Source organism: Stegostoma tigrinum, chromosome 28, assembly GCF_030684315.1.
Source record: "Stegostoma tigrinum isolate sSteTig4 chromosome 28, sSteTig4.hap1, whole genome shotgun sequence".
NCBI lineage: Eukaryota > Metazoa > Chordata > Chondrichthyes > Orectolobiformes > Stegostomatidae > Stegostoma > Stegostoma tigrinum.
In genome coordinates this window covers 23992745-24010745 of record NC_081381.1, presented here as the reverse complement: position 1 = coordinate 24010745, position 18001 = coordinate 23992745, and the positions used below count along the sequence as shown (strand labels likewise).

General features: G+C 42.8%; 1 protein-coding gene and 1 long non-coding RNA gene across 2 annotated transcripts in view; one reads left to right on the top strand and one right to left on the bottom strand.

Annotated features, from left to right (window-relative positions):
* LOC132211094 (uncharacterized) overlaps positions 1-18001 on the top strand; it is a 130071-nt gene that overhangs the window by 12972 nt on the left and 99098 nt on the right. The window lies entirely within an intron of this gene.
* Positions 3068-18001, bottom strand: part of plch2a (phospholipase C, eta 2a) — a 144829-nt gene continuing 129895 nt past the window's right edge. The window contains exon 23 of the mRNA XM_059655609.1: positions 3068-9094. Coding sequence (XP_059511592.1) covers positions 7287-9094 — 1808 coding nt within the window. The 3' untranslated portion in view covers positions 3068-7286. The remainder of the gene's footprint in view (positions 9095-18001) is intronic.

Sequence of the window (18001 nt, the reverse complement as noted above, 5' to 3'; positions counted from 1 at the left end):
AGAAAAGGGAAAGCTTAAAGTTGGCTGGATAGTCGTGTTGAAAATTATGAAATAGTTTGATAGCACTGGTGAACAGGAGTTGCTTCTACTCACGTGGACCTGAATATAAGCTCATCACTAATGTATGCAATGAGGAAGATGTTTTTTTACTCAAGGAGCAGTGAAAATGCAGAAATTATTCCCTCAGTTAGTGGTTGAGGCAGAGATCATGTAACTATTTAAGGGGAAATAGGGTTGACACAAGACAGAAAGGAATAAGGTAAATGTAAAAAGGTGGAGAGAAGCTTGTATGGAACATAAAGACCAATACTGAATAATTGGACCAAAAGACCTGATTCTGTGCTATAAAGTAGATGTAATTCTATGTATTCTGTGATGGGGCAACAATAGTAACGCTCAGCATTTTTGCTTTGGCAGGTAGGGGTTGCTGATGGGAACATTGGCAATCTGACACTTGCTCACTGTCCAGTGACAATGGTGAAATGTGGCTGTTAGGCTAAGACTGGATCTGGTTCATTATGATACTTTCCCCAGACAAATAGGCTGCACATCTGAAGAGGGAGCACTTGGGAGGGCTGGCAATGAAAAATGTGGAAGGTGCCAGGGAAAGAGTCAGCAAATTCAGGTGACTTGGGGGCACTGAATCGAATTAACAGTAACAAGAGACATTGCAGTTTTAAAGAATATATTTAATTCTTGGGATGTGGGCATCATTAGTAAAGCAAGCATTCATTGTCTGTTGTGAGTTGCTCTGAGTACTTGTCAGTGGACCTTCCTGTTGAGCCTATGGTGGCAACTTCAACACTCTTGATTGTCTTGCTACAAGGATTTGATGCACTATTAAAGAGTCAACCATGCCATTGTGGAACTAGTCAAATTTTGGTGAGCCTGTACACACATCTTTTTAGAAGAAAGTTGGTACAAAATGTTTTCAAACAGTACCAAAAATACAATCAATTTAAAGAACTATTATTTTTGTTATCATTGCTGTCAGCCTGAATGTGTTTAACTAAACTCAGCCTTCCAATTTTTCAACGTTTTCCAGACTGAAAATTCTGAATAAGGAAAAAAAATTACATATTCTGAAGATGAAATGAATGGAATTCCTAGGGTTGCAATCAAAACTGAACCCATCGCAGGAGCAGCTGTTAAAGTACGAATGGTGTTTTAAAAAAAAAATTGGCGAGTTCTATTCAGAAGGAATGTTCTAGAAAGTGTAATGAATGAAGCTTTTTGTTGGCAGTGGTAAGATGATTTTCTTCCTGTTGACAGAGGGACACACAATTGAATAGAGTTTTGTGTGATTGCTGTTGGGATGCTCAAGGTCCATTGCTGATGGTTTCCATGGCAACTACTTTTTGAGGCCTGTGCTTCCATTGTGGGATTTAGGTCATTGAGAATGCTCGTGGGTCCTTTCTCCTTAGGATTTCACTGTTTATTTTACCAGACATTATGTTGACTTCTTATGGCATTTTATTTTTCTTCCCCTCTGGCTATTTCTGGCAGGACCAGTGGCTCGATCTCCTGTGTGTTCAATTGTCAAGGAAGAGATCAGTAATGAGGCACCCCAAATTAGCAATCATTGTACAGTGGAAACAAAGCAATCTGATTTTTAAAGAATTCAGAATCAGGGGACAAATAAACTCAAAAATTTGAATGGAGATAGGCAGGGAGTGTTTAGATTGCTTGTCTTTCCCAACAACCACCCACAAACCCAATCTTCAATACTGATATGCTGTCTGTTTTGGTTATTAACTCTGGTCATTCAATCTATATACTTACAATCTTTCACAAAAACAAGGTTCTCCAGGCCTCTGTCCTAAATTTTTGTTTACTTATTCTCTCCTTTATGTCCATTCGTTTTTGGCACTTTTATCACTGCACTGCACAACCCCAGAAATACTAAGCGATAGGGTGAAATGCAACGAGCATACCAAAGTTGCTGGCTACCATGGTGTGATGTTCTAGTTACAGAACTACCAGTACAGATAGGTACTTAAAAATTTCAAACCCGAGGAAACCAACACAGAGACAGGAAATGCCACAAATACTCAGCAGCTCTGGCAGCACCATTGGAGAAAGAAAGAGTTAACATTTTGAGTTGATGATGGCTTTTCAGAACATCTACAGGAATCCTGAAACTACTATTCCGTACAGTCAGACAGGCTGTTAGTATTTTTGCAATTGTACAGCGTCACAGTGGTTGTGTATGATATGACTGTAACATGCTGTTACGTCACAGCGCCAGGGACCCGAGTTCAATCCCAGCCTCAGGCGACTGTTTGTGTGCAGTTTACACATTCTCCCCGTGTCTGCGTGGGTTTCCTCTGGGTGCTCTGGTTTCCTCCCACAGTCCAAAGATGTGCACGATAGGTGGATTGTCCATGCTACAAATTTCCCTGAAGTGTGTAGGTTAGATGGGATGAGATGTGGGAAATGTAGAGTCACAGAATAGGGTGGGGATCTGGGTCTGGGTGTGATGATCCTCAGAGGGGCAGTGCAGACTCAATGGATTACTTTCTACACTGTAGCGATTCCACCAATACAATATTACTCAATTTTATGATGTGTAATTCCACTTTTGCAAATTCTTCCATATTCAAGTCCCCTCCTCCAATCCCATCTGCCACCCTCACCACTACCTCTGCCTTCAACTCTCACGGTACCATTCTTTTGAATTCTGCTTCTCAACCTCACTCTACTTTTTAATATTGTTTAAAACCTAGCTCAATGATCAGGCTTTTTATCATCTGTCCTCATATTTCTTTATGCCATTCAGCACTAAATCACATTTGATAACTGCCCTGTGAAGTGTCAAGGATGTTTTACAATGGAAAAGGCTTTATGGCGATACAATTTGTGGCTGTGGTTGGAGTAAGGCTTGCAATATTACTGGAGCAGAGATTTACAGTATTACTGCAGCACAGTGTTACACTGCAGCACAACAGAACTCATTAGAAACAGACTACAGTCACTCAGTCAACTGGCCTCAGCAGCACAAGTGCCATTCAAACTGTAAGAGGTTCAGGGCAGCTGAATAAGAACAAGTACCGCAAACTCTGTTGCATTTTATTTGATTGGTACAGTAGTTTAATTACAAATAGTGTTTAAAATCGCAGATAGCTGCTGCAGAATTATCAAAGTGGTAGGAAGATACATATCTGTATTCTGTACTTTTTTTGCCATGTGGACATATCACATTCATGACTCTCAGTAATGTACACGGAAGATACTGTGTGTCAATTGAAATATTACATCCAAGATATCTGGAAACAAGACATTCTCAATTCATAACCTGAAACATTTAATTATTACTTTTGATCAGACATTTAAAATAAAACAACTAAAATCAAAAATGCTCCCAGTATGCATTTCAGTCCTAAAATTTGGCTCTTCTGCATTTTAAATATTAACAATATCTAGAACATCTCTGGTTGAAACAATACATCATGCAAGGGTTAGTGCAACCAGTGATCAATCTGTAAGTTACAACGTAGTAAAATAAAATGTACAAAATCAAGGATGGAAAAGTTCTTGGAATTAAGTGCATTAAGACAATTATGAATGAGTGAATCATTTAATTTTCTAATGCCTACAGTTTGGCTTGTTCACTCCAAACCAAATTAAACCAACCCTCATTGAACTGTGAAGTTCACCTTTCCCTAAAATTCAGAGGTTTGCCGCCAGTGTAGTGTGCAGTGTAGAGTCTTCATAGTTCCTCTGGTACCTGAGAGATCTTTGGGCAGTGAGATGATGTCAACAATTGGTATGAAGTCTAATTCTCTCCTGCCCAACTGAGCAACAGCATTGACACTGAGAAGGATACCAGAATTGAGCAGCTATCATTAGCAGGGAAGATTGACCAAGCTATTGCTGTTTTCTACAGAGAAGAGGCTGGTGGGGCAGAGAGTGTGAGGAGAGACCTGATAGATTATGATGGGCTCCAACAGACACAGTTTATAGGGATTTATGGAAAATGATTCTGCTTGTGGGACTACTACATCTGGAGGTGACAAATATAAGGCCAAATCCAATAAAGAATTTGGAAGACACTCTGTACACAGGAAATTAAACTGTGGGGTTAGCCACCACAGGGAGTGTAAGACAAACATTACAGATATTTTCAAGGGGAAGTGAACGAATAGAAGGATTTAGAATTAGAGAGAGATAAAGCAAGATGGGAGGTAGCTCTGTGGAGCTTAAACATCAGTCTGGAAAAGATGGAGAGAATTGTACTCTGCAGTTCATGTAACTGCCATTACATCTGGCTATCTTATATAACATTTCTCCTCTTCTGGTTGTGCTTCAGCTTTCCTCCTCTTTATCGTCACATTCTTCAGCTTAATAACCCTTTGAGGTCTGTTTTTCTTCATTGCTGGCTATCTTGAGCAAACCCAATTTTTATCACTTCATCACTGGTGCACATGACTTCAGGCTCTTAGATTCGCAGCTTTGAAAGTCCCTTCTTAGACTTCCTTTAAGATGCTCCTTTAAAGAAAATAGTTATATCTCCTTCAGTGGCTCAATGCCAAATGCTTTCTGGTAACACTCTGTCTGAAGTGGCTTGGGATGTGTGTATAATCAAGGTGCCACATAAACATTTGTAACTGTTGTTGCCACCTTGACTTTTGCGTTAAATAGGTAAGTGAGGAATAAGCTGTTCAAATGTTGTAGCTGCACTGACAGAAGGAGTAGAGCATTGGGATCCCAACTTTTCATGCGTAGCCATGCTTGAGAGATTGAAGTTGCATCAGCAATACAGAAAGACAGATAAGGTTAGAATTTAAGAGCATGCAGGTTATGTTGAAGCTAAAATGGAACTTGTAAGGCCTGAAAGATTGACTATTGCTCTGTCAACATGGACATTTTCTGGCCTGCTGAGCTTTTCCAGAATTTTCTGTTTTTTGTTTTGGATTTCCAGAATCTACAGTTTTCTGCTTTTCCAAGTTTTGCTGAACTTGTAGAAGGCATTAGTTCAACCTCGGCTGGAGTATTGCATCATACTTTAGGAAGCAAGAAGACACTGGAGAGAGTGCACAGAAGATTTACAACAATGGTCCTACAGTGAGGAATTTCAGTTATGAAGGTAAACTGGAGAAGTTCAGGCTGCTCTTGGAGAAAAAAATACTGAGAGGAGATGTGATAAATGTATTCCAAATCATGAACAGCCTGGACAGATAGTGAGAAGCTGTTCCCATTTGTGAAAGGATCAAGAAACAGAGAGCACAGGTTAATGAAAGAAGCAAAACGACATGAGACAAACTTTTTTCATGCAGTGAGTGTTGCAGTCTGGAATGCACTAACTAACAGTATGTCAGAAACAGGCTCAAGTCAAGTGTTCATGAGGGAATTAGATTGTCATCTATAAAGAAAGAACATGCAATGGTACAAGAAGAAAGTGCAAGAACAGCAATAGGTGGATTGCTTATTTGAAAGCTGGTGAAGATACAATGAATCAATCAATGGCCTCCTTCTATACTAAACGATTCTTTGATTCTCAGAATGATAATGTTCTCTGTCAGGTGTTTTTGTCACATGAAGGTTGAGTTCTGTTTTACATTAATTGATTGCTTTGCTTAGCCAACAACACCACTGTCCTCATAATGTGCAACTTATCAGAGGCTTCAGCTTGCACAGAGTGCACTGGGCCTCATTCTGAACCGGGAGTACAAGAGAATTCCCATTCTATAGAGTTCCCACCCCTGACAAGTTATTCACTTCCTAAGGAGCTATTGCATGTTTGACACTTTACAGGCAACTTAGAAACTGGCAATAATGATGGCGGCCTCAGGTAACTGAGTATATTCCACTTCACATTCCACTTCCTCAGTTATGTTCAAGCTATGACAGTGATTGCAGAAGATTAGAGGAACTTGGTTTCACTGATTCCTTCATGGGCCTGTATTTCTTTTTGGTCCGACACCCAATCATCTGTTTGTATGTGCTTACACAGTAGTTTGCAGCTTAGTTAGGTTTGTGACCAGTGAAGGGAGATCTGACCAAGGTGTTTGAAATGCTTCAAGGATTAAAATGGCTGGACGGAGAGAAACAATTTACCATGGGTCGGGTGAGCTCAGAACAAGGGAGCGTAACATCGAACTTAATGCTAAGCCATTGACATTTCATGGTGGGAAACCATGGGCAAAGGCTAGTGAAAATCTGGTACTTTCTTCCCAACTGTCCACACCTAGGCACTTACAAACACACTGCAGTGAGATGTTTCTCCTGTCTGGAGTTCAAAAGACCAATTTCCTCGCTCCAATTTGGACCCCACTTGGGCATCAGCTAACCTACCACAGGCTAGGGTTAGATTCCTGGACAACTTTCTCTGGATAGGTGGAAGGAGCCTTTCTACATTAAGACTCCAGCTGGCTTCAAACTACCTAACACGAATCAGAGAGTTGTACCTCCTGAAAGCATTTTTCTCATTATAGCTGCCCGCTAAAAGAGTTGATACAATAATCATCATATCTGGAACAATTGCTATGGTTACACTTTATGTATGGAGTTGGTCATGGAATATAAGTATACACTTTTTAAGCCATATTTGGTTGTGTATTAAAATCACAATTAAAAAACATGCAACACTTTAAAGAAAAATTGGACATAGCTTTTGTTTGGAAAGTATAATTCATACACATTGCTGCACATTTCTTAAATACACAGCATACTTTTCTGTTTTTTTTGGTGATATTCATTTTAAAACAATCTAATGATATTGTATTTTAAATAAAAACATTATCGTGCAATTTTATTTTTACACAAGAGCATACATAGTTTTAAAAAATAATTCAGACAGTTGTGTCATGTTGTAAGTATGTATCCAGATGGGGGCTAAGATACAACAGCAACGCCTCGGAACTGAAGACACATTTGCCTGATTTCTGACTCAAAATGAGTAGCATTAGATAATAAACGCCACTGCCACATATTTCACATCCCCACTGATGGGAGGAAGACATAGTTGTTCACAAGCTCTTAAGAGCTGAATTTATTTTCTGTCTTTCACTAGGTCTCACTCTCCTTTCCCTTTGCGCAATTCTTAGTGCTTTCTTCTGCATCTGTTTGCACTTGCATTGTAAAAGTTACACCAGAGCAAACTACACTGTTTGTGCAAAAATATGGCACACCAGAAGTGCAACATAAAAATAACGCACAAACTGAAGCTTTTCGAAAGTTGGACCCATTCCCAAGGATGTTGCTTCTCAGTACTGCTCTTGCAGTGAAAACATCACGTGATCATTCTTGATTTATTTGACCTCAGTAAGCTCCCTTTGCAACAGCTCTTAAAGTTTTAGCATGAAGAAGACCTCAGTCTCGTTGTTAGCAGTTTTTGGGACCTTGACTTCATCTGGGATTTGAAAGGGCAGAGCTACATCTGTGCAAATGCTCTTGGCGTCACAGCAGGCCCCCTCTGGGTTACCCCTCTCTTCCAGCATGCTGGACGGGTTGCTCTGCCCCAGATTCTGCAGCCGTAGCCGTTCCTGTGCCTGCTTTGCCCGGTTTGCAATATACCGCACCCGGCTCTGGCTCCTCGATGAGGATCTGCGCAGGACAACTGGGCTACAGTCCTCAGTCTCTGGAGGTTGGCCAGTGGTGGGAGAAGTGATATCATTTTCCCGTTCAAAGCTCGTGATCCTCTTCAGCTGCTCCGTCAAATTGTCCTGGGTGAATCTCTTTATGCCAGCTGCTCTGCGCTGCTCACGCATGGGCTTTGTGATAAAGGTCCGACTAATGCTCTTGTACTTGCTGTCAAAGCTGGGAACAATATCATCGGAAGTCAGGTCCCCTAGGCTCTTTGACTTACTTGGACTGTCTGCTACCTTTCTGCTTTGTGTTATGGATTTGACAGTTGGGGAAGACTGTTTGAGGCTTTCCATATATAGCCTATTCCAGGTGTGTCGCCTTGAGTTTGACTGGCCGGGAATTGGCAATGACTTACCCAAAGGCTTTGGTTGAATGTCATCAACTTGTTGCTGGTCACCATGAGATCTTAAATTGGGATTAGACTTACTTTTGCTAACTTTGGTGAGCATTTCATGACCAGTTGTGGCCGATCGAGGCCTTATCGGCTTATCCATCACAAGCCCTTCCAAAGTTTCGCTCTGCCTGCTGCTCAGATCAGACAAGCTCTTCCGGGCCAAATTGGGTAGTGACAAGTCAATGACAGTGTCATTTGATGACATGCTGGATGACGAGGACATACTATCCCTGTGGTTCCTAGAATCCAATTTACACCAGATTCTATCATTAATGGTCACATCTGATGACATCGCAGGCACAGGAGAGGTGCACATTTGGACAGGAGTCACCAACAATGACTGTTGACTTTGAATGAGACGTCCATCGCAACTAATGCTCCGTACGATATCAGGGTGAATGTTTGTCCTAACAAGACAACCAGGGGAATGTTTGTCACACCCATTTTGAGCACCTTGTGGTGGAGAACTGGAGATTAAATCAAATGTAGGGCAGTTCTGAGACTCAGCTGATTCTTTGCTGTCTGATGTCTCACCAGACTCTTTCTGAACAGAATTACTGGCTGAGGATCCCATGGGTAAAACATCAAATTGAGCCAGATGGTCACTGAGGATTTCAGCTTTCTCCTTGCATTGGCCATCTGGTGCCAGTGAGGATTCTTTTGGGCTTTGAGAAGAGCTCATTGTGGTTTTGGAGTGATCAATGGAAGTGCACAAACGTGTATTGTCATCAGAAAACTGGGAAGCTTCATCATCATCCTGAGAAGCTTCATGGAGATTTGATACAAGACAAACGTTACCTCCTCTGAGGAGATGCTTGCCCAGACAAACAGCTCCATTTTCCAACTGTTCCTCACTATAGCATGCCTCTGGAGCCTTTATTGCTCGGTTATTATTGGTAGAGATCTTTATCGATTTTGGTGGTGGTGGGCTGCTTTCTGGAACTAAGTGTTCTTCTGAGTTGGTGGTTCCTTCTCCAGAACTGCTCACAATAGATGAGGATGTCTGCTGGGAGTCAGTGCAAGTTCTATCCTCCAAATGCATAGATTCTTCAGTAATAGTTTCAAGAGTGTGCATGGGAATGCTTGGAACTGGATGTGAGAACGGCTGGACACCTGCAAGGAGAGGAGAAGAAAGCAGTCAAAAAATGTCAATTCACCTTCACTACTCTCTAACATACAGTCACTGTGTGTGGTGATCAGGTCAATGCATGGAAGGCTTCAAAGGTTACAAAGTCAGATTGTTTTCTTGTGACACTTTTGGGACATGGGCTTTCAGCAATTGTTCCCAAAATAGTTTCTCCTGGACATCTTCACAATGGTCTCATTCCCATTGGATGTCTGGCTGCACTGTGGCCTTCTCATGCAAAAGGCTGTCCTCACATATTAGCAAATGTCAATGGCCATTTCATGAGAAACACCAAAGCTGGACCTGGCAACCCACACCAGTTGTTCACGTACACATCCACCAGGAGTCACCAGTAGCAAAGTATCATGACTACAATATTCAACCCATTCCCAGTTCCTTTAGCTCCACTTCCAACTTTATTGGGAACAATTCATCGAATTAGACCCTGGGTAGTGTATGTGAATGCTGATCGCTAAATTATCCTTTTAAATTTAGTATCACGTTGACCGAGAAAGCCAATGGATATTTTAACATTGTCTGAAATGTTCAAGACATTGTCAACCTTCCCGTACAGCATGACAAGCAATTCTCGAGCAGATTTACTCCAATGAGACCTCAGAAAAGCTATAAATGGAAATGGTTTTTCGTGGATAACAGTCACATATATTAAAACTAAAGCAATTTTGTATTTTTTTAAAAGATACGTGCTCTGTTGTCGGTCATTCATAAAATAATAACTTCATCTCTTTCAATTTCTAAATGCCACTGAACTGGTGTAGTCTTTCTCCTCAGTGTGGAATAAACTCAGTAAGCCAATTCATGCAATCAATTAAACTTATAAGTGGAAACACTTAGGTGATGAGGACAAATAGACTTCAGACTGACAATAGGAGCTGCTTTGGTATTGAAAGGCAACACATAATATTAAGCATTGCACAATATAGTCAAACATAGCACAGCACAGTCAAACACATCACAGCACTGTCTAACACAGCACAGCACAGCAGAGTCAAACACAGCACAGTAAAACACACCACAGCACAAGGTAACACACCACAGGACAGTTCAACACTGCATAGCATAGAACAGCCCAACACAACTGGGCACCGGCCAAAACAGCACAGCACAATCCACTATTGCATTGAACAGTCCAACAGAAGATAGCAAAATGCAATGCAGTGCAGCTTAGTGTACAGTTCAATGCAGCACATCAGGGTGCAATAGGCCAAATCTTCCTAGAGCAGGGCATGGCATCTGGCTTGCCATGAGTCAAGATGTTTCCAGCATTCTTCAGCAGGTTAAGATTTTATATTGTATCTTGTTGGTAGTGTGGAGCTGGAAACAGTTTTAGATGGGTTTAGGGATCAAGAATGAAACAGAGGAATGATAGAAAAGGGACGTGAATGAGGGTTAATCAGCAAATTAAGGAGAAATAAGGAGGGGGGATGCTTAGGTTAAAAGAGGAAATAAAAGAAAATATGAACAAATATGAAGTTTCCAACTTTTCAAATCACTAACAACAAATGACTGGTTTACGGAATGGGCCTCACCAGTTTAATTCTTCTCTTTTCCCTACCTGGACCAGAGGGATTGATTTGTACTCATAAATAAATTACCACATTGTTAAAAGAATACCTACTGTTAGAATTAGCTGGAAAGCTAAGGGTGCTGCTTGTGTGAAGCCAACATCAGAATGGAGTAGAGATAACGGGAACTGCAGATGCTGGAGAATCCGAGATAACAAAGTGTGGAGCTGGATGAACACAGCAGGGCAAGCAGCATCTTAGGAGCACAAAAGCTGATGTTTCGGGCCTAGACCCTTCATCAGAAAAGGGAGATGGGGAGAGGGTTCTGAAATAAATAGGGAGAGAGGGGGAGGTGGACCGAAGATGGACAGAGGAGAAGATAGGTGGAGAGGAGAGTATAGGTGGGGAGGTGGGGAGGGGATAGGTCAGTCCGGGGAGGACAGACGGGTCAAGGGGGCAGGATCAGGTTAGTAGGTGGGAAATGGAGGTGCGGCTTGAGGTCGGAGGAGGAGATAGGTGAGAGGAAGAGCAGCTTAGGGAGGCGGGGACGAGTTTGGCTGGTTTTGGGATACAATGGGGGAAGGGGAGATTTTGAAGCTTGTGAAATCCACATTGATACCATTGGGCTGCAGGGTTCCCAAGCGGAATATGAGTTGCTGTTCCTGTAACCTTTGAGTGGCCCCCACTGTATCCCAAAACCAGCCCAGCTCGTCCCCTCCCCCCACCTCATCTTATAGCAGAATGGAGTAAACTGACCAGCATGTTCCAGGGGTCCACAACTCATTGCATATACCTTCTCTCCCCCTCCCACCATCTCCTACCTCAACCATCTTCCCCGCCATCCCCAATCATGTGCTGACTGATTTGTGCATTGATAACATGTGCTGTCACAACAACTTTACTTCTCTCGGAAGATTTAACTGACTGCAGCATAGAACAAATTAGATGGTTCTTGAATTGTGTCATGGAGTCATTTATGGTACAGGAAGGGGTCATTCAGTCCATCAAGTCCACACTGTCCCTGCGAAGCAACTCAGTCAGTGCCACATGCCACCTCAATCCTGATTGGCAAATAACTTTATTTCCTTCCAATGTCCATCCAAATTCCTTTTGAAATGATTGATTGTCTCCACTTCCACCAGCTTCACGGCCAGTGAGTTCTGGGTCTTTATCATTTGTTGTGTCAGAAGGTTCTTCCTCATAATCTCCTGCATCTCTTACCCCCAAACTGTAAATGCATCCCCTGGTTCTCGTACCATCAGCTCACGGGGGCAGTTTCCTTGTCTAAGCCTGACACGGTCTTGGTGCACCTCGTCCAAATGTTTCCTCAATCCCGTTTAGTCGAGGAGAACAACTACCGCGTTTCCAATCTGAATTTGTAACTAAAATAACCCTGCCCCGCGCCCATCCCTAGAATTATTTTGGCAAATCTCCTCTGCACAATCTCAAGAACCTTTGCATCCTTCCTAAAGGGTGCTGACCAGAACTGGATGCAATGCTTCTAGCTGAAGCCTAACCATAACTATATAAAGATTCAGCATAATTTCCCTGCTTTTGTACTCACTGGCTCAATTACGAAACCCAAGATCACATATGCTTTGCTAAACACACTCATTGTGTTTATGTCTTGATGCATGCAGCCCAAGGTCCCTCTGTCTCTGCACACTCTTTTGGACTATGCCATTCGATCTATATTGCTTCTCCCTCCCATTTCCGTCAAATTATGTCACTTCAGACTTCTCGATATTAAAAATTCCACATGACATTAGTGCACATAGATGTTGATATTGCTGTGCAGCAACCAATACCTGAATGATAACGGCAATTACTCATTGCAGAAGTCATTAATGCTGCCTGTAGCAGCCTCTTCAGTAGGTGAAGAACCAGAGAGAGATTCATTTGGTCAATACCCAAGAGGTGGTGACATTGAACATCGCTTTTATTGGTGCCACTCAGAAGGCACTGAGCCGGTGCCAGCCATGCTTCTACCTGTGGTCGAATCCAAATGTGTCACCTTGGGTTTGATTGGAAAGGTATTCTGGTGACTTTATGAAGTGCTTTGGTGGGAGGATATCGATGGCTGCCATCAGATCTTTAATGAGACTTGCTGCTTGTTTGGTTTTGCAACAATTTTACACCCTCTTCCTGATTGGAATGACAGATTAAATTGGAAGATGGCATCTTTGGAATAGGACACCAATGGGCAGACTACCCAGCCAGTGTTAACTGCCAATCTTTCCCATTTACTTCAAGTGGAGGGGAAGGAGTAAAATTGAAACTGTTCCCTCGCCTAATGGGAGCTGACCCTTCCAGACGTTTTCTTGGTGGCTGTACTCATTTTGCCACCAAGGGGTGGGAGGGGGTTCATTGTTTGTTCCAAACAAGTAGACGAGATACTATCACCATGGTAACAGGTGAAGTTTCTCTCACTTGCTTGCCATTATTGTGCAACCTGCTTCCTTGCCCCGGAGCAAATTATTTGAAGGAAAAGTGCAAATTCAACAGAGAACACGACATTCTACTACAACACAAAAACATCATGTGCTTGTTTACCCAACAATCTTGGAGTCTTTCCAACTTTTGTCGCAATAGCCACAGTGCCTGCATGGCAGAGTTAGTCTCTGCATTCAATCCCTAACCTGCCTTTGAATTTTACTTAATGCTTAACGTTAGCTCTAATTTATATTGTGCTGATTGGATGGCATTTGTCTCGTGAACAACTTCTTCATAAAATGCCACACAAGTTAGCATTACTTCAGAGATAATGGGAACTGCAGATGCTGGAGAATCCAAGACAACAAAATGTGAGGCTGGATGAACACAGCAGGCCAAGCAGCATCTCCGGAGCACAAAAGCTGACGTTTCGGGCCTAGACCCTTCATCAGAGAGGGGGATGGGGTGAGGGTTCTGGAATAAATAGGGAGAGAGGGGGAGGCGGACCGAAGATGGAGAGAAAAGAAGATAGGTGGAGAGAGTATAGGTGGGGAGGTAGGGAGGGGATAGATCAGTCCAGGGAAGATGGACAGGTCAAGGAGGTGGGATGAGGTTAGTAGGTAGATGGGGGTGCGGCTTGGGGTGGGAGGAAGGGATGGGTGAGAGGAAGAACAGGTTAGGGAGGCAGAGACAGGTTGGACTGGTTTTGGGATGCAGTGGGTGGAGGGGAAGAGCTGGGCTGGTTGTGTGGTGCAGTGGAGGGAGGGGACGAACTGGGCTGGTTTAGGGATGCAGTTGGGGAAGGGGAGATTTTGAAACTGGTGAAGTCCACATTGATACCATTAGGCTGCAGGGTTCCCAGGCGGAATATGAGCCATCCCCTATTCCCAATTCCTCCGCCTCCGCCGCATCTGCTCCCACGATAAGACATTCCACTCCCGCACATCCCAGATGTCCAAGTTCTTCAAGGACCGCAACTTTCCCCCCACAGTGATCGAGAACGCCCTCGACCGCGTCTCCCGCATTTCCCGCAACACATCCCTCACACCCCGCCCCCACCTCAACCGCCCAAAGAGGATCCCCCTCGTTCTCACACACCACCCCACCAACCTCCGGATACAACGCATCATCCTCCGACACTTCCGCCATCTACAATCCAACCCCACCACACAAGACATTTTTCCATCCCCACCCCTGTCTGCTTTCTGGAGAGACCACTCTCTCCGTGACTCCCTTGTTCGCTCCACACTGCCCTCCAACCCCACCACACCCGGCACCTTCCCCTGCAACCGCAGGAAATGCTACACTTGCCCCCACACCTCCCCCCTCACCCCCATCCCAGGCCCCAAGATGACATTCCACATTAAGCAGAGGTTCACCTGCACATCTGCCAATGTGGTATACTGCATCCACTGTACCCGGTGTGGCTTCCTCTACATTGGGGAAACCAAGCAGAGGCTTGGAGACCGCTTTGGGTCCGAACACAGTGGTGCATGCACACACAGCCATGCATATATAAATGTACACTAAAACGTATACTGTGTTGATGAAAAGCTTCTTTTATGCAATGCAAATCTTTAAGTTTTCACCCGTCATTATCTAAGTGGAACACCTTGTGTGATTCAAGATTTGCATAATTCATTAGTCCAGCTTGGGAATATTCAGGATTTACATAACAATTTCACTTTAGTAGAATAACCTCAACACAGGAACTTTCAAACAGGCCTCTGCTGTGTACACGGAATGATAAAAATATTGGCATTTGTTTGGTGCCTAACCTTTTGATCTATGGAGTAATAGCCTCTATTGCAGTTAGTGAGATATAAATGTACACACATACTTAAAACATGCAGTCCGAAAAGATTTCATTGAAAATGTTACTTGTAACATGTTGCAATGTTAAAAAACTAGTCACTTAATCCAGAAAATTTTGATGTATAAAGTTTAAAAAAAACCGAAATTGAGTTTTATTAAAGATGTCCCAACATACAACACAGGAGGAAGGCTTCTTGTGGTGCAGTAATACAGTCCCTACCTCTGAGCTAGTAGCACTGGTATAAGTCCCATGCTGTTCCGGATCTGGGTGATAATATATCCGAAGTAATTGATTTAAAAATAATGACAGTACAGGAGGAGGCCATTTGGGCCATCCAATGTGTGACAGTGGAAATATGGATGTTCGGGTAAGACGCTACCGAGTGACGGAAATTTTGGGCCACCACCAGAGACACTGGTACGAATACTGCAGCATGGAATGGGCACTATTGACATATTTTTGAAAATAGCAAATGCTTTGAAGTACAGGTGAATTTTAGTTATCAAGCTGAGGATTGTCAGTGAAAGGCAATGGACAGGTGTTCTGCTCTGTACCTATTGTTAATATTAAGCACACTCATGTTCAGTATAGAGACTTTATTGAAATACAAATCTTGCTGGCAAATTGACTGGCATGTCTCTCCACTAGAATGGTGATTCCTGTAAGCCCTTGCTTCAAGCTGTCCTACTTAATATAATTTCATCTTGACGTCATTTTATCTTAAGGCCTATTTCCCTGGAAATGTTGGCACTTCTGCTTTAATGCATACTATGCCCCTCATCTCCCAACCCGCCGCAGGCACCATCACCAGCCGTGCCTACCACTGACCCTTTCTTTGCTTCCCTCAGGCATTGCCTCCCCCTGCCCTTCCCTCTGCTTGGCCTTTCTTCACCTGCTCCCTGGCTAGATGCCCAGGCTAACTTCACCCTACGCCACTCTCTACGCCACTGAAACCATTTCCTTCCTTTTGCTGTGGCTGAGCTTGTACTGAAGGTGTCTGTGCAATGGCAGAAATGCAGGTCCCTGCAGTGACTAATTCCTGCCACCAGATGGAACCTGGTCAACCTAAAAATGTAGGTGAATATACTTTTTCTAAAAATTTCTTAAAATATTGTATTACATAAGGGGTATATTGTAGTCTATTCCTTTTATAACTATTGATGTATTTTTATTTGCAAACCATTTCAGTTAGGAATGTATAGCGCTGCACATGTCTGGTACATTTTATGAACTTGCACATTCTTCCAGGCAAAAAAGTGCCTGAAGAAACTAAACTCTGACTTTTACATTGATTCCTGTGTGAACCTACGATTCACTTAAAGTTGTTGTTCTGATCCTGAACAGCGCAACCTTAAGTGAGGATTCCACTAGCTATAAAGCATTTTGGGGCATGCTGAGTTTGTGAAAGCTGCTGTATTAATACGAGTATTCCTTTACTCCTCTTTTCACAAGAATATCTGGTTTGAAATGCTTCTGTGGCATAAGACCATCTGCCTGTTACCAATGAGAGTCAATGAGAGATTTCCACCCATTTACCCACTGAGCGAGGTATGAGCACAAAATGGGTGAGAGCAAAACAATTGCTCCTTCCACTTGCTCATGCATTTCTCTTTCCTGTTGACTTAAATTGAAAAAAGAACTGGATGCAACAGCAGAAGAGCTGTTGATTCCCGGTTGTCTATAACTGGCTAAGGTGGGATTTCAAACACTAAACAAGCATTAAACAAGTTAGTGGAAGGCAGAACTTTGATACTGGGTTGATAGAGTTGTCCCATGAGGAGCAAATGTGTAGAATGGCCCTGTATTTTCTGGGCTTTAGAAGGCTGAGAAGTGATCACATTGAAACACAGAAGTCTTTTAGGGTTCAGCAGGGTAGAGCTGAACTGTTTTCTCGTTTGGCTTCAGAGTGTAGAATTAGGATGAAATTAATTAGAATTAATTAGATTTGAACATTCTGAGCTGAGACAAGAGAAATTTCTTCACTCAGGGTTGTGACTCTATTGAATAGCCTTTTCCAGAGAGCTTATCATGGAATCCTACAGTGTGGAAGCAGGCCATTTGGCCCATCGGGTTCACACTGCCCCATCAAAGCACATTCCACTTTATCCCTGTAACCCTGCATTTCCTATTGGTAATCCACCTAGCCTGAACATCCCTAGACACTATGGACAGTTTAGCATTGTCAACCCACCCAGCCTTCCCATGTTTCTGACTGTGGGAGAAACTGGAGCACCCAGAGGAAACCCACGCAGACACAGGCAGAATGTGCAAACTCTACACAGACAGTTGCCCGATGGTGGAATCGAAGGATGTGCATTTTAGGTAGATTGGCCATGTTAAATTGCCCATTATAACCAGGAATGTGCAGGTTAGATGGATTAGCCATTGGAATTATAGGGGGGTGTGTTTGTGACTGCTTGGGGTGTCTTTCAGAGGTTCAGTATGGACCTCATGGGTCAAATGGGCTGTTTCCACACTGTAGCGAATATGTGGTTTGAAGTTGCACAGGGAAACACTGATGGATTTCTAGCCCATCGCCTTAACCATTCAGCTACAATGCTGTTAATACTTATTCAATGGATATATCCAGAGCTAGGATGGATAGATTTTTAAGCACTAAGGGAATCAAAGAATTTCACAACAGTATGGAGTTAATGTAAAATATCAGTCACGATCAAACAGAATGATGGTGCACATTCAAGGGGCCAGATGGCCTACTCCTGTTCCTATTTCCCGTGCTTATATCCTTTCTCTTGTGCTACTCATGACCTCAGGAAATCCCAAAATGCTTTCCAGCCAATGGAATATTTCTTTGAAGTGTAGTCACTATTTTAGTGTAGAAAGTCCAGCAGCTAATTTGCACACAGCAAGATCCCACAAACTGTGAGGTGATAATGGCCAGAAAATTTGATTTAGTGATACTGATTGAGGGATAAAGTATCATCTATGAAGTCAGGGAGGACGCTCCCGATCAACTTCAGAATAATGGAATGTTTTGCTTTCGTCTGATCCAGCCAAAAGATGCCATCTCTGACTGTGCAGCTTTCCCTCAGTGCAGTGTTAGCCTGGATAACGTGCTCAAGTCTTTCGAGTGGGATTTGACTTCGCTTCTGATTCAG